This window comes from Drosophila sechellia, chromosome 3L (assembly GCF_004382195.2).
Source record: "Drosophila sechellia strain sech25 chromosome 3L, ASM438219v1, whole genome shotgun sequence".
NCBI classification, from domain to species: domain Eukaryota; kingdom Metazoa; phylum Arthropoda; class Insecta; order Diptera; family Drosophilidae; genus Drosophila; species Drosophila sechellia.
This window is the reverse complement of record NC_045951.1, coordinates 6,858,714-6,885,291: the sequence shown is the minus strand read 5'-3', so window position 1 is coordinate 6,885,291 and position 26,578 is coordinate 6,858,714. Positions and strand designations below refer to the sequence as shown.

Sequence of the window (26,578 nt, the reverse complement as noted above, 5' to 3'; positions counted from 1 at the left end):
CATAGCATAGTTTCTAAATCACTTTCTGACAGCCGTTTCGGCCCTCGGTAAAAGTAAAAAAAAACGCAAAAAAAAAACGTCAAAAAAAATAATCTGAAAAGGAAAACACTGGAGCAACGAGGATAACAATCGCAACGTCAGAAAGTTGCGCACTTTTTGTAATTTTATTTTATTTCCGTTTAAATGCGTGCCCCGCCCCCTTGGTTGCCACTTCTCACTTTTCGGATGAGCTGGGCTGAGGTTTGGTGCGATTTTAAAGCTAAATTATAGCAACATAAATTTTTACGGCCCTTTCAAGAGGCGGGATTCTTCTGGAAAAACGAAAATAAGGCTGCCCAGGTGCAGGACTTAATTCTCTTTACTCTGCACTTGACTCCAGAGCTCCTTTTTTTGACACTCGACGGCCGTTTCGCATTTTATTTGATGCCCATTTTCATTTTTGCGCCGGTTCTTGTTTTGCATATAATCAGAATAAATTACTTTGCACATTTTGCGGCACATAAATTATTTAAGGAACGGTCGCATCAAAGCGCAGAGAGAACATAACGCAAAACTTGTACATATGTATATGCAACCTCGAGCACATACGCATGTTTTGATTCTGTGGGGCACCTCTGTATTAAATATACTTCAAACACATAATTTTAATATTTTTTGAATCAAAACGAAAGTTTTAACATGGCCATAAGAATATTAGCACCTATTTCATAATAGGCTGCACATTTTTAGAAATTCCTAACTTGCTCCTAAGTCGTCGTTTCTTATAAGAGGTTCTATATTTGTGTAACATTATTTTTAATGTGTATATTTAGCAGTGTCCATGTGCAGCGAGCAGAAGTGACTGTCTAAATAGTGGCAGAGAAGCAGAAAGGGAAACACAAGCCGAATATGAAAAGGAGCCCGAGCTGGGGAAGTGGAAATGGTACTGAAACTGGAAAAGTGGGTGGAAATGGGGTAGCTGGGGGATCAAGGGCCCTGTTAGGAGACCGAAAAACAATGAGACGGCAAATGCCAACCGCATAGTGACAGATTTTTTTTAATTTTGCTAAAAACCTACGACTAATTCTCAAACGAGCTGACACAAATCTCGAAAAGTTTTTGCGCCAACGTTTTTACAGAAGCGTCTGTCTGTTGGTCCTTCAGTCACTTTGTCCTTCCGCCTCTCCGACTGTCACAGTTCCTTTCTGCCCGACTGTTTATGCTGCGGAGTATAAGCTTCATATATATACACACATATATATAGAACTGAATACATAGGTATCAACTGCAGCGGAGAAGCTTTCGGTCTTATAGAAAAGGCAAAATAGGATTTTATATGAAATTGCTCCAGTTTGAATAATAAATTTAAAAAAAAAAGGTATACTTCCTCCGAAAACTCAACTTTATTTATTTACTTATTAATCACAAGATTAACTCATTTGTTTCTGTGCACAAACATAATTCCATTACGTGCACCCAGAAAAATGTAAACCATGTTTAAATGTAGCATATTTTGTCTAATAAATGTGTTAAGATTTTGTTACAGTTTGTTTATTTAGGTTTTTGTGGCACTTTTCTGCTCAATGAATTTATTTCTATATTTGCACCTTTATATGTATGTTCTGACCCCAAGAAACAATACGAAAAGTAAAAGGGTTAAAATTGCATTTTATTGTGGGTCAAAAGTGCCGACTACAATTAGTTTAAAACGAGAAAACCTGTCAAATAAAAACAAAACATAAAATGTAACATGTAAAAAAACCAACATATTATGAGCAAGTTGAAGATTTTTCTGTATTTATGTTCCAGTGTGTTGGTTTGTATGTTGATTTGGACAGTTTTATAAACCCAAAACAGACTGCGTCAACGTTGCGTATACGCAGCGTAAGTCGTTCTCCTGAGGCAGCTGCAGCTACGGCAAAATATGCACCATTTTAAATATATATATGTATATAAAAAGGATATGCAAAACTGGTCCTGAAGTGGATTGTGATTCAGGAGGCCAGGCGATTTCTGAAATCTACTTCAAAACAAACATTTTGGTGCTAATACAGCAATATTTTTAATCAAACTCGCAGCTTCAACTTCCCAAATTATATTTTTTTTCCAGCATGGAGTCTGCTAAAGTCTTAAATAAACTATTGAAGGAAGCTCCCAAAGATTCTAAAGGAAGCAAAGAGATTGAAGAGTTACGAAATCTGATCATGGAGCTGATGAAACCACGACTGGGCCAACTACTTCAGATACTGAAGACTCGCATGATTGCTTCCACTCGAGATGAGTTTCAAGATGAAAATGACGACTGGTGGCCAGATTATGAGCTATTATCAGCAGACTGGCGAGCCTTCACAGATATGAATGTAAGCAACAGTTATTAAAGAAAAATAATAATATATTAATAAATAATGCTATAGGGTTTTTTAGTTTGCACTCAGGATGCTCTGAAGGGATTACCGTGTGATTTTAAGGTCATTGGTGAAAAGTTCGATTATGCCTATTCCGTTGCAAAGCCTATAAATGTTCCAAATAAGACCAAAAACTATTTCTTAGTAGTGGAACTTATAGAGGACTTGGAGGTTTTTGTAACGCACCTCAGTCGCCTGTGCAGCAAGAATCTGGACGAGCGAAGGGACCTATACGATCTGGCTTCGATAACTAAAGATACTGGCGACAGAATCAAGGTGAAAGTCTTCGATGAACGCACCTTTGTGCAATTGCAGTCGCGAATTGCAAGTCTTAGGAACTACATAAGGGACTTCTGTGCCCTTTTCGATGCCCACTTGGAGTCCGATGAGGAGGATGAGTTCGAACCATTAGATATGTTGGCAAAACCCCAAGGACCGCTTGCCACGGGAACCAATGCTGATAAGGCCCGGACTTAAGCCAGATCGATCAGGAAGTCATCCCACCGTCTATTCCCAAGGCATGGCTTCCAACGGTTTTCATTGTACAATACCCACACTAGCAGCTACAGAACACAGAAACATGACTCCGGCATATGGGCGGTAATAAAGAGTTCCCCTCCGGTGTATTGGAGTATCTGGGAAAGCTTTTTATGCTTCAAAGTCAATATAGTAGTGTGCCATGTACAGAGCGCACAGTTTTAAAACGGTAAGTATGCCTTTCAGTTACGTGGTCGTGTGTGGTGACACACTTGCCCCTCCGCACCACCCACTGAAACCGTCCTACGACCCTCCAGCCACACACCCACGGCCCCTTGTCAATGGGCTGTTAGTTGCTCCGAGCACAGACGCCATTCAAGCGGAAATGCAGCACCGAAAGCCGGCTATGAGCTGCACTGAGCGAAATTCGTACTAATATTTGGTTGCTAAATGGTTAATGGTTTATTCGCCGTTTACATTGCAAGAATTGTCATTGAAAGAGTTAGAAATGGGCATATTTCAGAAATTTATGAGCTGTCGCTCTTTAGAGTTATATGGATATAAAGGAAGTTAGTATGCGAAGGACTTACTATTAAAGCAACTTACAGATTGATACACCCTTGCTTTTTACTGATTTGTATTAAAATCTTGCAAGTTGTAGTTGCCTTTCTCCGTGTAAGTTCTATGAACGGGCACACGGCAACGACCAAAAAAGAGCCAGAACCATAGCCAGAGGCAGAAACCTCCATGTGAAGTGTGTCATCAGTTTAAGGTTTTTGTGGCCAGCACTCGCACACAGACGGCAATCCACTCACACTAACACGCCGAGCACGCACACAGATGCACAGGCACAGATACAGGCTCAGAGGGCCGGAGAAAGCGATACGGAATACGGAGCTCCTCCACTCACGAGACCGAGCAGCCCGTATTTTCATAATAAACAAATGGGTTGTATGGTTGGTTGGCTTAACTTTCGGGCTGCCAGCAAGTCGCAGATAGCAGATAGCGACAGCCACCGCTCCGCATTTGTTAGCGCAAATCAGTGCTATTTATATTGCGGCAGTGGAAAGGTATATGGCATGGCATGGCATGGTTTATCCTGGCCATATCTCCCGCCAAATCTGAGGTACCAGGCCAGATCCCCAACGCCCCCGGGGGCATGACAGTGCGTGGTGCTTGTCAACACGCTTGCCAACTGCAGTTCGCCGGCGAGGGTTGCATTCCAATTTGCTGAGCAGCGGCCATAGTGACGCACGCTCAGATACTGAGATGCAAATGCAGATGCATCCGTTCCTGAGAAGAAAAACAACCCTCCAGCTACCTATTTGCAATACTTATAGCATGTAGTGTAACATTTGTCTTCAAAATACATTTTTTTGGAATGGTAGTATAAAACAACCTAATAAAATAACAATCATATTCACTCAGAATTCTTATCTATACAATTTCGATGGGAGCTATTTCCAAATTTATAATAAGATATCAAATTGTTAGTTTACCCATAAAACGCAACCCAATTATTTGTGAAAGGTATCTTCAATTTACAGGATGCGGCTTATCAGCATTCGCGATATGCACGCTGAAGTTGCAATCTGAAGGGAGCAACTTCCGTTGCAGGTTGTCAATGCAACAAGTTCAAGAAGCGAAAACTTTGCGTTGCCTATCGCAGCGTCAGAACCGCAAGAGTCGGTCCAAAAGTTGTGCTATCTATGCCATCAAAAGTGAGATACCACCACCTACGCCATCGTTCTGCAACTTCTGTTCGGTTCGGTTCAGTTCGGTTCGGTTGTGTTCTGGCTTCTGGTGCGGCACAATAATAAATTTATTACGGACTCTTTGGCGGGGCGTGTCGACGTCGTCATCGAGCCCCAGAGCTCCAAGTTCGCCTTGGATTTCTATACGATTCCTTGGGTGCGTGCAACTCAAACTCCTGCCATTTGGTTGCTAACCCGTAGTTATAGTGGCATGCTGCGCTTTAATAAAATATTATCATAAACGTAACGGAAGCTAGTTTTTCATATGCTTATATTCCCAGCCCGTGGATGAAGCTTTCACAAATATCCGTATTTTTACTCCGGTTGTGTTTCTTTTCTCCGCCCTGCAGGATAGCAACGGGAGTAATATGTTTTCATAAATCAAATGTACCGAGCGATGCTCAATATTTAATGTTTTGCCTTTCGGAATTTATACACATCAGGAATGTGGGGATTAAATTTGAATTTATCTCAAGTAAAGCCTGAGAGCACGACACTCATGAATATAAAATTCGTTTCCTTTAATCAACTTAAGACTTTTATTTAGTAGGAGAAAGAGCTAGTTTTCAGACCATTGACTTTGGATTAGCTTCTATTTAGTGCAGAAAATTAAATATTTTATAAATGCCTTTTCAGTGGCTCCGAATAAGGAATTTAATTTTGAAATAAATTCAGCAGCCGAGTTTCGGGTTTATTTGCTGGTAAACAATGATTCGATTCCCAAGAATTCTCCACTGGCATTTCGCTTCTGTTTTAGCCGGAAACTTTCCTTCTGCTTCTGAGGCACTCGGATATTTTTATAATTTATTGCCAGCCACGAATGCACATATATGTACCTGAGTATTTGTCTAGCTAAATCTAGGGGAATGCTTTTCCGGTAGTTTTTTATTGCTCAATCGAGAATCGGATAGTGGGTGTGAGTTCATGGTTGGCTACTTTCTTTCCATTCCGCTGAAATGTCGATGGGTTGTTCCTTTTGGAATATGTCTGAGTGCGGGTGTGAATGGCTTTTTTATGCCCACAAGGATACCATGCCACATAATATATGCCTTATTAATTGGAAATGCGCAGCAGGATTATCGACTAATACCTGGTGTAACACATAAATGTCCAACGAGTTTCGACGAGTCGGAATCGCTAAATGCATTAACTATAATTGGCTTTCGCCTAATTTCGCTTTTGGGTAATTAGGCACTAATGAAACCTAATAGACCTCGCCGTGCCTCCAAAAGCCACATGTCTAAGCCTCGGGAGTTCGGAGAAATCAGTCAATAAGCCAACAACCGCTGGCAGTGGATAACCACCTCGTATTAAACATGGACAAATTGCCTGTCAATCTACGTGTAATTTTTATAAATTTCCAATTGTGCGCCAGGCGTTTTTTCCTTTTATTCCCAACCGATTTTTCCCTTTTTCTGCCCGTCATTTTTTATCGTGGGGTCGTAATTAACAGCGCCAAGGAAACTAGGAAAATAGCGACAACAACACGGGAAAGCTTGTGTAATATAAGTCACTGCTAATGAACCCATCGCCGGTTGCTAGTTGGTGGTGCTGGGAGAAAGTGGGTGGTTTTCGGTGCCATTTAGTGGGTGGTGCTGTTTGGGTGGTGCCAGGTGAGACAGCCCATGCAGAAATGGCTTTATTAACAGCCTGACTACAACTCGCGCTCCTTGTTTTCGATTTTTATTGCTAAACTTTGTTTCTTTGGTTGTTGGGCTTGATTTCATTTTAGCGTTCAGCACATAGTATATTTGGTTAGGCACTGGGAAAAATAATCATGAAAAGCGTGCAAAAATATTAATTGTTTTAATGAATTTTTTTAATTCAATTTTCCATTTAATTATTCTTATTCAGAATTAGTCGAAATCATCAGGAATCCGATCCAATCCGAATCGACTTTTAATACAAAATAGCGTAGTTTTTGCTTTCATTTGATGGTGTTATCTTTTCCCATATAGAGATGGTAATGGAAAAATAGCAAAATAGAGCCATCTACTATTTTCCATATCGAAGCCAGTCGTTAGCGCTTGTCGACTTTCACTTCGCCCGTTCTCATTCGACACTTTGAATGTTTTAAATGGTTTTTTATTGCCTCGCCCCTCGCCATTTCCTCGCTTTCCGCGAATCCTCGCCTGTATTCTTGTATTCGCCCTCGTCCTGCCTCGCTGCTGCATAAAATTAGTTTAATCACTGTTTTCAGACTCGAAAGGGGGTTTGGCGAAGGGGGAGGTGAGGGTGAGCCAAACCCATAGGTAGGCGTAAATAATGTCAAAGCAGTGCAACTCTGGGAAAGGACATCGCCCAGCCCCGCCCACCCATCGCCGCCCCTTCGCCATCGTGCTTGGTGTCAATAGAAACATTAACTGGGCGTGCGGACAAAATTAGCACAACAATTATGCAGGTATAAGTCGAAGTTTTCTCGTATTGTGGCTCTGTATTGGCTGGACTGACTCCCTTTGGGAAAGGTCCTTCGGGTCGGAAACAATGGAAAAGAACGTTTGACAGGAACAAAAGGTTCTATCAACACGGAATTAGGTGCCATTTGCTCTTTTGTTCTTTTTTGAGTATGTCATTTGTGTATCTTATGACACAACTTTATAAAATGGGTGGGAAATTAGCACTTTGCAAGCCGTCTTCAATTAAACACAAAACTATAAAGTCCCATTTGCATGTTTAGAAAACAGAAGAAACTTAATTAAGTTTAAGTGCGTTTCCTCACATTCCATTAATGTGAAATGCATTGCTATTTTCTAAATACGATTAAATCATTTCATCTCTGCTTTTCCTTAGGTCATCATAAAGTCTGAAAATATTTTGTGGTAATCCAGTTAGTCAAGTTACATAAATGAAATTTGTATATTTACATTCATAAACATTTTCGACATGCTGAGGATATTTACATTTTACCAACCACAAAATGGAGAAATGATGGTCTGCCAAGTACTTCTACACTTCTTTCGAGAAAATCTATATACGAAAAAGTAAGTCCATGGGAGAGCAAAGTAAAAATACTTTGAAGAAATACCATTGGGCATTATAAACTGCAAACCACTCATTCACAAAATGGATTCCTCCAAGTACTCGCAAAAACTTGCATTGCGTATACGACACGTGGGCAGCAGAAAAACTTAAAACGCAGCTCGTTAAACGGGACAAGAAGTACTATGCCGAACAGGTGACCGTACCCGTGTCAGTTTTATCAATTTATCTTGTGACCGAGTGTCGGCAACAAAATGCTTATAATGTGCTCTAATAATTGCAATGGTCTTTCATTCCTCTGCTTCGCAACAACAAAGGTGGTCTTTCACCTGGGGGAGAAAGTGGCAAGCGGAAGAGGCAAGTGTGCTCGACCAGAGCGAAATGTGCTGTTGTCATGAAACATTTGTCACAATAAACTTTATTTGTTTTCGTGTACTGCAAGTATACCCGCACGGAAAATAATTGAATGGGAGTAATTACTGCATTTAAAGGTTCACTTCGATTTTTTAATTACTTGTAATAATACTTATAAATAATTTATCCATTTTACTTCTAATACAGGCAATCTCCGATATAAATTTAATCTTCCAACTTGTTTGATTTTATTACTATGTACATTTTAAATGAAAATTATTGGGGTATTATTTTAAAATCTCCAATTAAGATTTAAAAAAGTATGTATTCTAGTAACCAATAGAAATAATATCAAGAACTCCGCAATTCTTTATAAAACAAATGGCCATCTTCGTTTCCTGTGTACATCCTGGCATGCTTTATTTGCTCTCCGCTCGCTGTGACTGCGACGATGTTTGCGAGTGTGTGTTTAAAAGTTTCCCTAACTTGTTGTGGGTGCTGGTTGTTAGTTCCAACTATATCTATGTGTGTGTGTTGTGGTGTGTGCGTGCTGGACGCGCATAAGCCGCGCTATAGGCGAAACCTTCCCCAGCCCACCTGGTCACTACATGAGGAATCCAGGACATGAGGAGTCCAGGAGCACACAACGGTGACATTTGTTTGCATTTAAAAAGGGGCAGGATGTCAAGCATTTAGCATTTACCATTTAGTATTACACATTACACAGTTCGTAATGTTTAGATGCTTGGCGAGCCTTGTAAAGTGTTGTGGCAAACAAAAAATGTGAAAAGAAGAAATTTGCGCCAGACACGTGTTGATAATGATTATAATTAATTGGCTAGTTCATTTTAATTAGACTGAAATGCTATTCGGTTTCAGAAAAACGCAAACCCGGCAAAACTTGTTGCGGTCGAGGCTTGTGGGTTTAAGGTAGTTACCTGAATCCTAGCTGCCACCCTTTCGCCGTTGTAGCGGTTGGGATTGAACCATCCCTTTGTGGAGCCCGTTACGAGGACGATGCCGAGCAGGAAGAACAGAATCAGCGCGGTAATCACGAGCTTGGCACGCGTCGATATAACCATTGCCATTTTGTACGATATTTACACGATTCCGATTCAACACCGATTCGATATACAACACTTAAAGCACTACGAGAAATCAACGCCAAACGAAATGAACAACAACAAACAACCGGCGACGAATAGAATTGCCTGAAAGAAAATGCATAAATTGGAATATTAATTAGCTGAGGGTGGGTATATTGCTTTGCCACCATCGACACACACAAATGGTTTGGTTTTCGCTTCCACTTCGATTTTAGTATAGTTTCGTGGTTCGACAGTGATGGGAAGCTAATCCTGGGATTATTACATTTTCGAATATAAGCCGTTTGATTTCTTTTTTATTCAATGCAGTTCCCACGTTGGGAGCCATATACTGGTTTATGCTGAAGTGAGACCCTAAAAATTAGGTTTGTACCCTGTTGTTTTCCTAAGTACACATAGCCTCTTGCCATCTCTGATTATTGAGATGTCGGCAAGTGTATTTGACCCGCTTGGACTTTGGCTTAGTGATATTGCTGTCGCTGATGCTGATGCCTAATGGCATTTGTGGCCCAGTCTTAACCTTGGGAGCTTCCCTTGCCGCCGCAAAATGTTTCTGTTGGTGAGGAAGCAGGAAGGTGCTTTCCCTGCCACAAAGCGTTTTTGTACACATGCCACAAGCACTCTCACATGTATGGCAAGGAGCTCACACCCTTACCCTCACCCACACTCATACTCATACTCACACGCACACGCCCCTTAACAGGCACTCGACCAAGGACCCCCGACCCTCACGCTTACTTCCTGTAAACGCTACAAATGTAATACGTTTTATTTAATTCTGCTTCCCGTATTTTTTCCTTCCACCCGTCGCTTGTCAGCATTTTCTCACTGATTTGCGGCGCCAGGGGTGGCAGCTGAAAAATGTGACTGCTTTGGCGGCGAAAAGGCCAGTTGATACCCTCTAATAACAGATTTAAACAGCATAATTTGCCATTAACCTAACTTGACTATTAGCAAAAAAATACATATTATATATATATATATGGTAACTTTTAAAACCATAAAATAAGTATTACGCCTTCAAAACTCCAATAAATTCACCATCGAAACGGGAAAACCCCAAAAAATCAGAGGTAGCACTTGAAGTAAACTTTTTAAAAAGTTAAGCTGCCAACAAGTTTGGTCGAAAAAAAATGTATATTGAATTATAGCAATGTCAAAGGCAAGGAATGAAGCTCCGAAAATTGGTCACATGTTCGCAAGATGTCTTGCGACGACTTTCGCTACATTTTGTGTAATTTCTTTTTTTCTTGGCAACCGCATAAAGGCATAAGCCAAATGTTTTGCAGCGGGTTCTGGTGGTTACGTCCTTGAGCCAGTGCACCCCCGAAAAAATGGAAAGTAAAATGAAAAAAAAAAATAAAATGAAAAAAGGCGCGCAGCAACTTCTGCCAACCTACATAATTGCGGCAAAAGTTGGGCCAACACACACACACACACATACTCTCAAACGTACAGGAGATGCACACATACACAGACACACTCACTCAAACAACAACAACTTATTATGGGGCTAAGAGCTGGCTCACAAAAGTATGCTACAGTCAGCGCATAATTACGATAATCGTGTCAGTCTAGAGCCACCAGCAGCGTCCATGGGCTCACCTTAAGTCTTTAACACCCGGCCACGCCCCCAGCTCCATCTAACACGCCCACCTTTTGGGCCTTCTTCGACTTCGGTTCCCTTTTTTTGCGGAGCACGGGGAGGAAGTGAAGCCAACCAGTTATTGAGTCAACGAGTCGGCGGCGTAACACAAAGTTTTGTGCTCGCCCAAAATGTGGAAGCCCAAAAGGAAACTTTTTTTATGCCAAGTCAAGCGACTGGCCCACACCTCTGGATCGGATCCACCCATACTCCGCCCCTGCTAAGCTTGGCATTCTTCACGCAGCATTAAAACTCTGCGACTGCAGGCACACAGGCACGGAGTTTAAGCTTAAAGTTTGGCGCAGTTCAAGTTTTCTAATGAAATTACCTACACCCTGGCACTCAGCCTTACTCTTAATGAAAAGGGGCAAGCTTGTGCTGCCAAAAAAAAATAAAGGTGGCAGGACGATAAGAAGGAAATTTCATATCTTTTATACCAAATTAAGTACACAAAAATGAGTAACGACTTTTGAAGTTGTCATGGTAGCCAGAAAGTTAAATCCTGGAAGAAAGCGAAAAAAAAAACAAAGTTACAAAGGCCAATAGTTTGAACGAAACCCTTTTTCGGACATTAGCGCCTAATGAAGATAATGGGGCGACATATTTAAAAAGGGTTCTTCCGTCCCCCAAAGCAACGAAATCCAAAAGCTTTGTGCAAAGTCATCTCGTGTGAGTTTTGGGTTTCCTCTGCTGCCTTTCCGTTTGACATGTAATTTTTAATAAGCACCGTTTTCCGCAGAAATTTCCCTTTTTTCTGTGGGCCCGTCTTTGTCTGCAGCTATCTGTGACAAGGTCGCAAAACGGTATAGGAATGAATCCCCGGAGTGGGATATGTGTCACACATGTATCCTTAATATGAAGGCGGAACAAAACAAACCGTCAGTGCAAGAAATGTCTAATGCCTAACCTCAGGCCTTTGTGACTTTTGTAAGCGTTTGATCGATAAGCTCCTCCCCTCCACACATGTACGTATACATATATGTATATATCTACACAAGTATCCAAGATATCCACATCATATGGGGGTTCCTTAAGACGCGTGTTTCCAATGATTAAAACGCGCTCATGAAGTCTCTGACTAATTAATAACAACCCAAAAAATTATGGGCTGGAATATGGGGCGGTGCTATCAGCTCGTATAATTTAAGTCAAAAATTTGCATAATTTATGTTTATTGGTGACGCCCCATTTGGTTGGGCTGGCTTTACGCCCCTTTGGGGTAGCTATAAAATTACAAAATAATCATAGTTTGTCGTTGCTTCTGCGTAGCCTTGTGTCATTGAAGATGTGTTCGTTTGGTTCACATTATTTTGTAAGGGTTTTATGTGGTTACCAGAACTCAACAGCCCCCATCAGATTCATAAAAAATAGGCACCGAATATGTACGATTTTAACGGCCCGCAGCTCTAGACGTAATAAAAAACCCATTTATGGACATAAACACAAAAGGTATGTACATGTGTTATTGCCTTGGGGTAAGAACTCTCATGGCCGTCCATCAAGCGGAAATATATGCGGTAAATGAGTATCGAAAACCAGAGCCGTCGTAAAATAATGCTCGAGGAATCAAAGCAACCGGCTTTCAATTATTTATTACATTTCCAATGTTAATGTATTGTCCACACATTTCTCAAAATGAGAAAAGAAAGAAACTTTTTTAAACCAAGTTTTCCAACGCATAGAAAGCAGACTATGAACTAACAAACCACTAGAAACAATTCGATTTCCGAGGAGTGCAGAATGAACTGGACCTGAGTGTTTGTTGAAAACTAATTTCCAGCACAATTGATTCCCAGTGGGTGGATGGATGGCTGTACTTGACCAAATATGTAAATAAACATTGCGAATTGAATTTTGAAATTGTGCCAGCATAATGGATCCTAATATTCTATTATGATGATAAATTGTTAAATTTACAAATCAAAATTACATATTTCTGAAAGCAACGCTGACGCAAGTCCATGTTGCAAACAACAGCAAAAACAATCAGCCTGTGATATTTAAATGCATATTAGCAGTGAAAACACACAGACCCACCCAGTTGGATTTACATGAATATTTATGATCACTTTTGCCCAAGAAGATGTGCAGTGCAAAGTTTATTTTGTAATTGAAATTTTGCTGTGCCTCTCGTGCAATTAAATGCAGTCAAAATGGCCAAGGACTTTAAAGTTTGAGCCGTAGAGAGATACTTTTCAGTGCGCTTAGCATACTTTTCTGAAGGGTTAACTTTCACTATTTATGCCAACGAGCCTTTTGTTTGATCCACCTCCCGATGCCTATTAAAATCGAGCGAGAGAGCGCCTCGACTGCCAGCTCTATTTTATTTAATAAATAAAACGTATTTTCCTTTGCCTGTCGGCCATATGCGAAGAGCGCGAGACGCAGAAGCCAAAGACAAAGGCAGGCAGGACAGCCCACAATATTATAAATGTATACATACATATTACGCATACGCCCCGTGCTGCTTTAATATGCATATGCAGGAGCACTGGCTGGCGGGGAAAAAGGGAAAAGTGCGGGAGTTGTGGAGTAGGGGTGTTGAGAGCTATGACGCGGGAGTTGGCCAACTCTGTCAGTGGTTAGTGACGCGTCGGGGCAAAAACTGTTTTCGCCGGGCCCTAATGAGTTCGCCATTGATTTAGGCATGCCAGGGCAATCCATGCGGCGCTATATCCTGCCTATTTGAGTCCTGGCCGGGCTAAGGGGTTTTATTTTCAGTCCCGACCTGGCTTGACACAATTTATGCGCGAACCATGCACACTTTGATGGGCGACTTTCCAAACCATTTGTGTGTACGAAGTAGCTCTTATATCTGGCCAGCTGGCCATATTTACCTTCAAGCCGAACGCACTGGGTCGATTCACAACTATTCACTTTAAATTATGGGATACGGATTCAGATACGGGATATGGGGCTTAATCACGAGCACGCAAAATATTTAATATGTTGACAAAAATCACAGATAATTTAATGGCAAATACTTTGCTGTATTTATAGGTATGTGTGTTTTGCTTTAAAATTTATTGTAATCGTAAATTATGTATGCCACTTTTTTCATACTCATTTGTAATTACAAATGACAGTCGTGTCATGTGGGGCATTTATTTGTAATTTTTATTCTTTATGGTTAAATTGCTGTTCGTTATGTTTCTTAGCTTTGACGTCGTGCTGTGCAATTAATTCACTTTTTCACACTGCCTGCATTCTGGCATTGTGCAATTGATTGATTTCCATTCGAACAAGCTCGCTGAGTGGAGTTTTTGGTGGGGGTTTTGGACAGTGTTTGGGTTTATTTTCGTGATTGCCACCACTACTTCATGAACTTTTACAACCGGCAATCGCAACGCGAAGACAAGAAACGACGACGATAACAAGCAGAATAAGGGTAAAAGTAATTGCAGTTTTGATATCTGGCGTATATCCTTGCCGTTGATAAGTCTCGCAAGTCTGGGACTTAACCCAGTTTTTGTTGCACGATATGTACTCTGTTATCCGCTTGTGATATGATCGATTGCTAGGATTATGCTTGGGGGAACACACTTCAATGGCAGTTTAAACTTCCGGTTCAGTCAGGAGTTCAGCGGTCGAACGGTTTTCAAACGCTTACGCGGCCTCTCCTTCATCTTTGGTCGCATAATTGAATTTTAATTGACTCGATTCCGGGCCGGTCGGTTCACTTAGGCGAACATATTTCATTTGGCCATATAAATCACTTTCATTTTTTGCGGCTAAGCCAGCACAAGGGCTTCATTTGCAGTTGTTTTTGGGGCTATAATAGCTACGGCAGAAGTAGGAGTAGTAGTATTGGTAGTAGTAGTGCCAGCTGCCACCGCACTCACGACGTCCGAAAACCAGGACGAAGACGAGCAGGACGAAGACGACAAAGACGACGAGGATGTGGATATGGACGTGGACGAGGACGAGTACCGACCGCACGGCAGCAACGATAGGCTCATCTTTTAACCGGCCGCGTGGCCATCTGAACTGCTGGAAAACGCGAACGCAACTGAAAAGGTAAACGCACTCGCAGCCCAAGGAGGCCCATCAAATCACAGCAATCTGTTCGGGCCACAGACAACACATTGCTCCTCGTGCCAGCTCGATTCGTTCACTCGGTGGCTGAATCCCAACGAGCGCTGAATTCGCTCAACGGAGAGCATCGAGTGTCGAGAATCGAGTGAGTTATTCTCTGACCAACGGAGTGTATACGCAATACTCAAGCCCACATGGCGTATACGAATCGCCAAGGGAAGTTTGAGCGCTTTTGAGTGCCTTTGAGAGGTTGCCAACTTCTGCCGCCAGATGGCCAAGTGGCGCCACTTTTGGGCTGACTCAAGTCTTAAGTGGTGAAAAGCTTTCAGCTATTGCTGAATGGAGTTGCACAGCAAGAAAATAACTTATACAATTTGATTTTTTTACTAAAGGAAAGTTTTGGATAGTAAACATAAGATGGCATAAAAAGTATCCCCTTTTCACACTCTTTCTTTATAAAAATATAAGAGAAGAAACTAAGTTCTTTCAATTTTATATAAATCACTTACAAGTTTTAATTTTCCATGATTATTGTATTATTACGCATACACTTTAGACAATTAGGTCATGTTACGTTCCACAAAATAATGATTTCCAAGAATAAACCATTGCGCTTCTGACCACTAATTAAAAATCCACTTAAAATGGATTTCTAAACTCAACCCCTACGGTAATAAAATGGCACTTCAATTGAATATTGGGCAAGTTGTAGGTGCTCGATAGCGTTTCGAAAATTATTCCCCTACAATGGATCGCAGATCAAAAGCATAATCAAATTGGCCGCCGCCAGAACTTACCTCGAATTTTCCGCCAATAATCGAGCCCGCTTGGCCAATATACAGAGTGGACGCCGAATCGAAGACCAATTCGATGGGCTCCCTGGTGACCAGAGTGGTGTTGCGCAGCTCACAATCGTAATAGAAGGACACTTTATCGCTGAGCACCTGGAGGGCAATCGAGTTCCACTTGTCCGGCACATGAGCCACGCCGAAGCTGGCCAACTTGCGGCCGATGTTCTGGTCCGCCTGCGTGTAGACCAGCGATACGTTGTAGCTGTTCTTCACGACGGGCGAGAGGTGAACGCCCAGCTGGACGACCGTGTCCAGCGAATTCACCACGCTGAATAGGTAGCCGCCCTTCAGCGAGCTCTGCCGGAAAGTGATGAGGATGACGAACTCGTAGAGCTTCTCCGGTAGGAGCATTCGATACGGCGACTTCACGTCCGCCGTCTGCAGGAAGCGGAAGGCGGGGAAGCCGTCCTCCGCCTCCCCGAACTCGATGCCCGCGAATTGGTTGTTGTTCATGATGTCGGTCAGCGTGTATTCGGCCAGGGCATCTGAAAAGGTAGCCGCCAAGTAGGTGTTACTGCCTTTATTACGAAATTGTTGGTTTTATCCCCAAGCGTTAGATATAAAAGAAGTAAGTTCAGAAACTATTTAATTGACATTTTCGCAAACTTCTAATGGCTTTGAATTTTCTACACCTTTTTTTTAAATAATGTACTTTCAGGGCAATCGCCAGTATTTTTACAGATTTTTCTTAATTGCTTTACTTATTTCCTAGGACGGAAATATTACAGTTTGAGGACCACTGGCGTGCAATGTGCATGCCCAAAAGTATGCTACACATTTTTTAATCATTCCGCAATCGCAATGCAGAACAAGATCTGCAGCATCTTAGCTCTTTATGTATATTTTTATGTATATTTAATATTACTTATAGACTTTATTAAATAGGTGCTGTATATATTCAACAGTTTGAGTTGCTAAAACTTAAAGTTACAAATAAGACAATAAAGAGTCGCACTAACCTTTAATGGACTGTCCAACCAGCTCAATATCTCCGAGCACTGGAACCAGGAGCGTGCAAATCATGCCCAATGCAAACATTACCCCTTGTAGCACACGCATCTTGAACAGAGTGGGGAGTCTGTAAAAAAAGCAATAAAAACATAAGCTGCCATCCGTTTGAATCTGTAAAACTATGAAATTAAAGCGGCACTTCCGTTTCGCTGGGTAATCAATGCACAAATGTGGCCAGTTTGGGATTGCATTCGCAATTCCGCATATATGTATACAATTCCCCTCCACTTTTGCGGACACTTGTGCGTGGAAATAAACCAACCGCAGACACTTTATGCGCCGCCCGCAATTATGGCCACCAGTATTGGCAACACGAGTCGCACACTTGACTCAATGCCGAAATTATATGCACACGAGCATCCTCCTCGGTTTTTGGCCAACTTGGCTGGCTGGCCATATTTTGTAATTACCTCCCCGGCAAAACCGCAAAGCTCTTGTCCCATTCCCATTCCCATGCCCATGCCCATGCCCTTTCCGATTCCGATTTCCATGCCATCGCACACACCCTAAGAGATAGTTCATCTGGAAGCCACACAACTTTGCGGTCGGTCTTCATTCATTCGCCAAACGAAAATCGTAGGTTTCGGCGGAAAAAACTATGATTCATTCATTGGGGATCGAAGCAGTCAGATCGCGGGAAAAGGTTAACAAAATAATGGTAATTATGAAGGGCAGATCGCAGCACACAAAGAAAATGAGATTGTTAGCTAATCTTCAGAATTTTTTGATCTTTAAAAAAAAAGTTTGTCATATTCATATCGTTATATAAGAAAACTATGAACCATATTCATTTAAATGAAATATATTCAAGCTGTTCAAATGGGCAGTAATATATACTTTATACTTAATGCTCTTCTGTGCCTAATTAAAATACATTGTCAAACAATAATCGTTCAATAGCCCATTACAAATAATTTCCTGTGTATCTGTTTACCTACAAAGTTTGGGGACACACCTAGAACTCAAATGAGCCAAAGATTAAAATTACTTTGTTTATGAGGGGCACTGTGTCACTTGAAATGTCGGAGATCAATATGAATCATTATCCCATACATTCAAATTGGGTAAACTATTTCATGCTGAAGCTGTAATCGCTCAGCCAATAGATCATTTTCTGATCCCAGCTCTTACGAATTGCGTAATTATCTGTGACCAAGGGCAGCCTGATAACCCCATTCTATTGAGGGTTTATAAGAAAGTTCAGCCGCTCCATACGTCATGTGTGAATAATTTGAACACAATAATATAACACAATTAAGGGACGCCAGTTACCCAGCAAACTCAGATCCAATCTACAGATACAATTTACATTCGGAAACTATGTCGCTGACCCCGAAATGTCTGTGGACAATTAATATTTATCAAGCCCGACTTAGCAGCCCAAGAAAAAGAATAAAAAAAACACATGTTTGAAGTCAACACTTTCACTCCACTTTGCTGTGTATGAAATGCAAATTACTTTCAATTGTGAGCATCGTGAAAAAGTGTATTCTTGTGTCAATTTGTAGCTGACAGCTGGCTCAAAATATTTCGGCAACCGATTTTCAACTAATTGGACTATATAATCATCAATTTACATAATTTTTCAGAATAATATGCATTTTTTACGATCATTTTTTAACAAGAAATGTCATAAAATTGCTAGAAAATACACCGAAAATTATATATTAATTGCATGCCCTTTGAACTAATTTGCAGAAAATGGGAAGAATTGACAATTTTACTTTTCTATACCTTCCTCTAAAATTTCTTTATTCCTTATGATTTTTTATTATTTCCATCAAATCAAATACAAACATGATTTGTGACTCACTGCCTTTGCATTGTTTCATATTACTTGGCAATTTCTTTAAAAATAGAAAACATGAGAACAAGTGAACGATTGCGTCACGTATAAAAAAGAATTACTTCAGCTTTCGATGCGAACGCATTCTGAATGAAATATCGTAATTTTTTTTTTAACCAACAACACACACTTCATGTGCTGTCTACAAATATATGTGCATTACATCATATTTGGCCAAAAGTCTTTCGACTCCAAACAGCATGTTCGGCAATCTGCCCCGGCCACTTAATGGCATCATTAGGCGCCAAAAACAAACAGCCATACAAATTGAACAATCCCCCCAAAGGGGAATGTGATTTTCAAGCATTATCATACGAATTCCTGGCGATTCTGGTGGCGTGTCTTTCCTGTTTCTTGCTCTCCTCGCAATTGGCTCCCTGACATAATGAGGCAGCGTTTATGCAGTTCACAGACGGCGAGCCGCACATCACGTGCAACATGGACCGCGTGGCCAATGTCAGCGGCGACCCCTTTTGGCCAAGCACCACCTCCCGATACAAGTTCTCCACTCCGCACCAGACATCCCCACTCCATACAGTCACAACTGGGGTTGCGTTTATAGCTCTGATATTTTTATTAAATTAAATATGAAATTTATTTCTACAAGCAAAACTACTTAGTTAAGGTAAGGGAAATAGAATAGTAATTTCAAAATGTATTTATAAATAACAGAATTTATAGATATAGGTTATTTATGATAATCAAGAGGAAATATGTTATTTCTCTGGTGAAGCTCAAATTTCTTTTATATACAATTCATTTGTTTTAGGTGTATGACTATGTAGGCTTAAATAAATTATTTCCCTATTTTATTTAAGTACCCATAAATATAAATTATATATACATTTAATTACCGCTTATCTGGTGCCGAATCCAATTATACATATAAAAACAAAATAGCAATTAATCAGTTCGTAAAATCAGATGCACAACTTCTATGATTTTAAGACTTATATTCCCGAGACCTATTGCTGTGCCCTTATCTGTATATATATATATATATATATATATATATGCACCCGATTGTCTGACTCCCGGGAAGGCGAATAATAATACTCCGGCTGTTTGTTTAGAATGGGACGCACGTACGACCGATTATTGGGGCCTAGTCGGCAAACTTGGGCGTGGACGGAGCGCGGCTCATTTAAATACCCACGAAAGTGTCGAAAGAACGGTCATAATAAATAAAACTCCCCCCGCCAAAAAAAAAATCACAGCACCCATGTATTTCACTTATGAATTTACGAGTCATTATGATTTTCCGCTTTTGCATCCGCTGCGCAGCATAACCATGGCAGGCCATTTGGCCCGAACCGTATGCAATTCCCAAAACCAATAAACAATCAAATTTTATTCAAACTAGCAGCAACAGCTGGCACTTTTTGTGTTTTAAATCAAAATAGATCCGAGTGGTTAGTGTCGTAAAAAGTTGCGCACATCAAATTCAAAAGTCGTCAGAGCGCTGCACATTCAAAGGCGGTAAGAACGTCAGAAAAAAAAAGAAATAAGAGATTCAATGAAGGGAAACCCCCGTAAAAAGCGCAAAAAGTGAGGGAAAATTCTAATAAAATTTTATTTTCAATAGTAAATCGGCTCAATATGACTGAGGGGGATATGAAAGGGCTCTCTCTCTGGTCACAGACGACGACCAAGCAAAAGAACCAAAACTGTGCCACTATGTCACTTCAACCGGGTAGAGCGACCAAAGACCGAAGACGCCGCAGTGAAATACCCTATGAAAAGGTATAATTGAATTGCTATAAGGTATGATTTCTGAAGAAAACTATTAATAGAAAGCTAAGTCTACTTGCAACAAACTACGTGCACTTATTTTCATTAATTTCATATGTATAAAAATCGCTTAAAACTTAAATTCTATTTTAAAGTATCTATGTACTAGAAACCAGTTCTTGCATTGTTATTTTCTATATGTTTATTCTCTTAGAAAGTTATATTTATTTTCGCTATAACTTTTTAGAGAGTATTTCGCATTCGGCTTTCACTTGTCAGATTTTCCCAGGGCCTGTTTCGTTCGTCGCGCACTTTTTGTCGACGGCTCTGCAACCCTAAGTGAACTATTAGCTTTGTTGATTTTATGTTTTCCAATTTGTTTTGTGATGTACTTGCTGTGCTGGGACTGGGATGGAGGATGCAGTGATGGGGATTGGGGATCCGGATGGGGAAAAGAGTTACCTGTCAGCTGGCGTGTCGCCTGCCGACGTTTATTGGCCTTGGTTTATTTGCTACGCCCCGAAACGCCCAATCCGCATTTTGTTTGATTTAAAGGATTTACATGCCAAATTTGGCTATATATATTTATAAGGTTAACACGTACACGCACATCCACACAAAGGCAAACAAGTGATTGTGCTGACTGTTTAACATTTAAAGTGCCTTCATTTAAGGTGGGAAATATTGTGCAAACAGCTTAGCATAAATAAACGACAATGCATCGAATTACAAGTTGCCAAATCCAGAGCAACAGAAACCACTTCCCCAAAGACATTCAAGCCAACACCAACTGTTGCATGCTGGCCAAAAGTGTGTGTGTGAGTGTGAATCGGATGGAAGAGCGATAAAGGCCCAAAGCGTAATTCGATATTGGCCAGCTGACAACCAAAATCGGAGGTGAGGAGTGGATTTTGGTGGCAAACAAATAATAATTATAAATGTATGATAGAGGCCCACATTCAGGCCAAGAAATTGAAATGACCCAAAATGAAAAGTTCACAGAAATTATGTTTCCAGCAAAACATTCAATTTCATTTTAAATCTCGCCAAGGAATACATATCATAGGGAATATAGAACATTTTTACCAATACCGAACCATATTGATCGTGTCATTCGCAGCTGCAATATATTTAATTTTTTTTTTTTATTAAAAAAATTCCTCTTGCAAATTTCCACATTTTTTTCAAGATTTATTTATGCCAAGTATATACTTATGGTCAAGTATAACAACAATCGAATTACAGGTGAACTATTTACCAATCAAATTCTTTAGTACTCAGAGCATTGAACTTGCAAATTTTTCCTGGTAATTCCTCAAAAAGTTGAGGTCGTTGAAACATTCAGAGAAAAATGTGCAAAAATAATATATTTGACTTTCTGACAGAATCAATGGCAAACAACGCAATATAAATAACAAAATTCGCCTTCCTCTTATATTTAAAGGCTTACTACCGCAGACAAGCGATTAATAATGCGCCAAACAATGGCAAATAAAAAGAATAAATAAAAAGAATTACTGACTAGGAACTTTTTGTGCCGGCTTGATGTAAATTTTGATGTATATTTTCGTTAGTATAAATATCAGCGGTCTCCCCATTTACGACTCCAAAAAAACATCATCTCTGTGTTTGGCATTTGGGTTAATTCACTTGATAATGATGCCGGCAAAATGGCAACATATAAAAACTGAATCGCCAGACACAAAAAATGTTCAAAAAACAAAAAGTATAAATATGCACCGATCTCGGTTTTGCTTTCCACAACCATTTACTTTTACTTTCTGACCCCGATCTCCTCAAGAACGTGGCTAAGTTGCAGCCCTACTAATTGGCCACATGCCTCGGAAGCCGAGGAGCAGTAGCTGAAACTGCCAATGTGCCACTTGCATCCCGCATTTATTTTTCTACAAAGTACTTTCCCTTTTTATATACACTTGAAGAAAATAGTGTATTAAAATGTCTAGACAAAGCAGTCAGAATACTCTTAAATTGGAAGAGTTTCTGATATTCGAGTTCTAGTTTGTTCTTTTCATTTAAGTTTTTTCTGATTATTGTGCAATTTTGCATTAAGTGTGATTTTTTTTCCTGTGCAAATAATTTATGATAGTTTCTAGATTCGTTTTTTTTTTTTTTTGTACAACAGCTGCCGGCGAGTGATTTAAATAATCTCTAAGCGACGAGTGCTACTCATATTGCACTTAACTGGAAGGCGGCCATGTGCAACATGTTGTCGCAATCCCAAAAAAACGACGAAGGCGCAGACAGCGAAAAAGTTCAATGAAATGTGCATCATGAGGCGTCTCGGATACAGATTCAGAATGGGAATGGGATTGGGATTGGGATATCCAGATCTGCCGCTGTGGCCGTGCGTGTCCCATCGAACTTGATGAATGGGGTGTGCCGAGGCATCAGTGTGTTCGTTATTGCTGTCATTATAATGCTTTGCATTTATTTATAGCTTCTTTGCCGCTTATCTCGCATGCAATATGTGTGTTTGTTTTTTTTTTTCAGCCAAAGAGTATAAATAATGACCAGTGATCTTTTGGCAACGCAAAAACCCAAAATAGGTAGTTGAACTCTTTGGCTGCAACACGGGATTCAAGGTTGACTGGGTGGCCTCTTCATTTCACGCAGTCTGGTATCGAAAATCGACTTCCTACTTAGAGAGATGTTGCCTCTGAATATTTTTTCGTATTTCCATTCGCTGGCATTCGGCCAGCCACGCAATGCAAAAAAGTGTAACTCGAAATGGAGCAAAAGTTCATAAAATTCTGGCTAACAGTCGCCGCAGGAAAGCTGACTAATTATTTGTTGTGATTTTCATGGAAAATTTTGTTTTGCTCATGAAGTAAGATGAAATGATGTCCTAAAATGTTTTCTATAACTTTCGAGACACATAGCAGAATTCCCAAGGGTCTAAAAAACGCAGTACCTCAAAAGTTTCACAACTCAAATTTATATCGCTTTAAAAATAGGCATTAATGTTCACACTTCAGCAGACGACAGCTGCCGGGAAGACAATTATTTGTCCGTCAGTCTGTCCACTTTTGATGGAATCATTTGTCTGCGATGACCTTGTGCCAGCAGATGTAGGGCCAACTATATGCTTTCCCATAAAAGACATATAAACATTTCAGTTTATTTCCAAATTGCCATCTATGCTTGTTGTTATTGCTTATTTTCGCATAAAATTAAAACGTTGGCGGGAAAAATGTATTTTATTTGTGTGTGTGTGTGTGGTTGTGTATGTTGCGAGATGTCTCTTTTTTCCGCAAAAAAAAAAAACAAAAAACAAGAGTAATGGTATGCCCGGGAGATGGGAGTGGGTTAAAATTCATCATGCTAGTTTTGTGGTCTAGGATTCGTATGCGTAATGTGGCCACTGATACGAGCTTGACGCTGGTTGGAAAACGTATTTATGGCCACAAGCCCGTTATCAGCTTGGCAACAGAAGTGCGGCAAGAAATCCGAATTAAAGCCTGGAATTAAAGCTGGCCGAACGAAGCCCGTTTGATTGCAGTTGATTGGCAATCAATGAGCTTGCTGCGTGCTCCCCCTGTCACCAGATAAGCACAAAAAATCTATTAACCGGACTCGGTGTCCTGTCCCAAACGAAATCTAATATCCATTTGGAATGGATGAGGCAGCATCGCAGAATCGTGCCAGGACACGCACACGAAAGGCGGCAATAAAGCGTCCCGGACTTCAGTTAATAATCAATGGGAGTGGATGGGTGGAGGTGGGGTGAATGGAGGTGCTGGCATTACTCCTTGAAAGGTTAAGTAGCGAGTTGTCGAGTGGCACTTGACTGCCAAAAGCAGGAAACGGAAGCCAGGACACGATTGATGTCGATAAGTCACATCCTCGCCGGGCTAAAGGCGCATTACGCATACGTGGCACTGTTAGTCAAAGGTTTCTACTTCCACGCCTAATTGAAACGAGTTCCATTAGTGCCTGCATGCTCCACAGAGGCGACTAAGTGACCCCCAGCCCCCGACTGAGTGTCCCTGCCAGAGATAATGAAATGAAGTAATAAATAAATATATTAAGATGCACACACGTCGCGCGCATTTAGCTCATTGTCGCTGGCGATATACGCAAAAACAAAAAATTAATTAATAAGTAGGTTTTACATATAGAGGAATGATTTCATAGTGTAATCTGGTGCTTTCACAGCTAGTCTAGAATTTATTGGACAGCTGGAGCATCAAAGAGACGCCTTCTCATGCGAATTCAACAATGTATACCATATTTTGTAAGCATACACATTATATGTGAATTTATGACGATCACGCGACGAACAGGTTCATTGGATGAGTTTCCATCGCTGGACTGCGTATTTATAATTAACTTTGGGCACATGGCAACAGCAGAGTCAAGAAATGGATTTCCCGATCGTTTTAATGTATCAATCTGCATGTGAATAATACGCCAACTTCTTTTAGCTTCTCACATCAGCACATTGCGCAATCTGTTTAATCTGCTTAAGCATATTAAAAGCTGAGATTAACATTAAAGATCAACCAAGTCCGTTGATAGCAAATTGATTCTAGTAAAGGCTTGATAAAAGAAACAGTCTTCAAGTTTTCCTAATAGAGATTTAAGCAAAAGATTCACTTATGTACAATCCGTAGCCAAAGCTTTTGCCACACAAAAATTGCCTGATAAAACCTCAACATATTTCGTATTTCTTACTGCTTTTGATATCGGAAAATTTCCTATGGCACGTGTGGCATGAAAAAACCATTTATTAGAGTAATTTATGTTTGTTTATATTTCGCCGTATTTTATTCAGAAATTCAAATCATGGCTGAGAACTAACATCGTTAGACGGAGAACTAGTTTCCACAGATCGAGAATAAATATGTTTAGTAATTGCACTCAGACTTCCAAGCAAATTTAGTCGTAATATGTAAAGTAATTCTCATTAAGTCAAATTCACGTCTGGTCAATGAGTATGCATGAATTTCAATTTTTAAAGTGTGCATAAATTGTCGAATGAGAAGTTGAAAAAAAGATCGCCGGCTGGAGGACAACCGCAATCCGATGGAAACCAGACTCCAAATCCAAACGATCTGATAAAAAGTCATGCGAGATTTATGATGAATGGTACAGAAAGATAATTTTTGGACCTGGTATGTTAGATGTATGCTTTGTGGGATTGTTATTATTATTCTAACACATATATATTATATAACTATAACTAGTACATTTCTTTCCTTTAACATTCACCTTCTTTTCAGTGCTCCATTGCTGCCATTTGAATGCAAAATCTAACCTAATTCCGTCTTTTTTCTCTCAGTGCACTGCGTTTTGCATAACTCCTTTGCCGCGACAATCGAGGCGGATAATCGCTGCCAACTTGGCATCGAATCAAGTCGCCGGCACACACAATGAATTCCAATTAATTAAGACGCCGGCACGGGTACGATCTCTCTGCTGCCCGTCGACTTATTTGGCTAATTGTCTTTCGATCGATCAGATAGTGAACGAAAATGAATATATATATATAAATATGTATATATGTATATTCCAGCCCACATTGAGTGAGCAAATTTAGATTAAACGGGTTGCGTTGCGCACGCGTTCAAAGGCGGCGACCGGCAATTATTGTTAACACGGGGAATCGATCGAAAAAAAACGGATTCAGAGGCGCCAAGCTCAGGTGACGGCGCTAAGCGTTTTGCATAAATTAAATTGGCATGATTTAGCTACAGATTGCCATCGTACACGGACAATTAGAAGCCGCAATTAACGAGGAAAATATCTAAATGTTTTCCACAGGTGACGAAAGTGCAGTGCAGTCTCACTGGAAATTATGATCAAAGACAATGTCTTTGTTTATACATTTCCAATTCGAAGGCATAAACAACAGGAGACAATGGCCATTGTCCTGCATTTATAAACAATGACAACAAGTTCCGAAAAAATAAGCGGAACACAAGCAACGATCAAATATTTAATGGCAAGGTCAGCGGAATAATGTTGATTCACTGAGATTGCAGGCGATTTTATTCCGGGAATGCACAAAAAATATATGCAATATTAAAGTGTAAAAATAAACCGGAACCTTATCACAAAAATGCGATACTTTGCCCTCGGAATCGTGGGAAAGTAGCCTCAAATGCAAATCGCTGATTAGACTAATCCCAATGCCCGCATGCCACGCCCACCGCAAATAATTCACGCCAATCTTTCACAACAATTATGCGCAACACTTGAGAGCTAATATTTATGTAAACACGGGACGCGTATTTTCACTTGAAGCCCAAACACGAATCTGTGGGATGCAAATGCATCTGCATCTCGGCATTTCAGCATCTTAACATCTTGGCAACGGAAAGTCAATCTGAGTGTAAGGCCGCGTTAATGCCCCAAACCTGTTCGTCTTCTGGGTATTTATTT

The 26,578-nt window shown here is 40.4% G+C and overlaps 2 protein-coding genes across 12 annotated transcripts in view; one reads left to right on the top strand and one right to left on the bottom strand.

Moving 5' to 3' along the window:
- LOC6611087 (collagen alpha-1(XV) chain) overlaps positions 1-26,578 on the bottom strand; it is a 54,104-nt gene that overhangs the window by 24,275 nt on the left and 3,251 nt on the right. For 9 of the 11 annotated variants that reach the window (XM_032717745.1, XM_032717734.1, XM_032717739.1 and 6 more), the window contains exons 3-4: positions 16,545-16,663; positions 15,532-16,070 (exon numbers count right to left, since the gene is read on the bottom strand). In XM_032717745.1, coding sequence (XP_032573636.1) covers positions 15,532-16,070; positions 16,545-16,644 — 639 coding nt within the window. In that variant the 5' untranslated portion in view covers positions 16,645-16,663. Of the gene's footprint in view, positions 1-8,886; positions 9,160-13,536; positions 14,654-15,531; positions 16,071-16,544; positions 16,664-26,578 lie in introns of those variants that run through there. The other 2 variants (XM_032717743.1, XM_032717744.1) reach the window with 2 other exon arrangements.
- LOC6611088 lies at positions 2,013-3,016 on the top strand. The gene is made up of 2 exons (XM_002035609.2): positions 2,013-2,339; positions 2,394-3,016. Exons 1-2 carry the CDS (start codon positions 2,091-2,093, stop codon positions 2,859-2,861), a joined length of 717 nt encoding a protein of 238 aa, XP_002035645.1. The 5' UTR covers positions 2,013-2,090; the 3' UTR covers positions 2,862-3,016.

Coding starts and splice junctions, on each gene's coding strand:
- LOC6611088 (XM_002035609.2), top strand. CDS start 2,091: ATGGAGTCTGCTAAAGTCTTAAATAAACTATTGAAGGAAGCTCCCAAA. Junction 2,340..2,393: donor GAGCCTTCACAGATATGAAT/GTAAGCAACAGT, acceptor ATAATGCTATAG/GGTTTTTTAGTTTGCACTCA.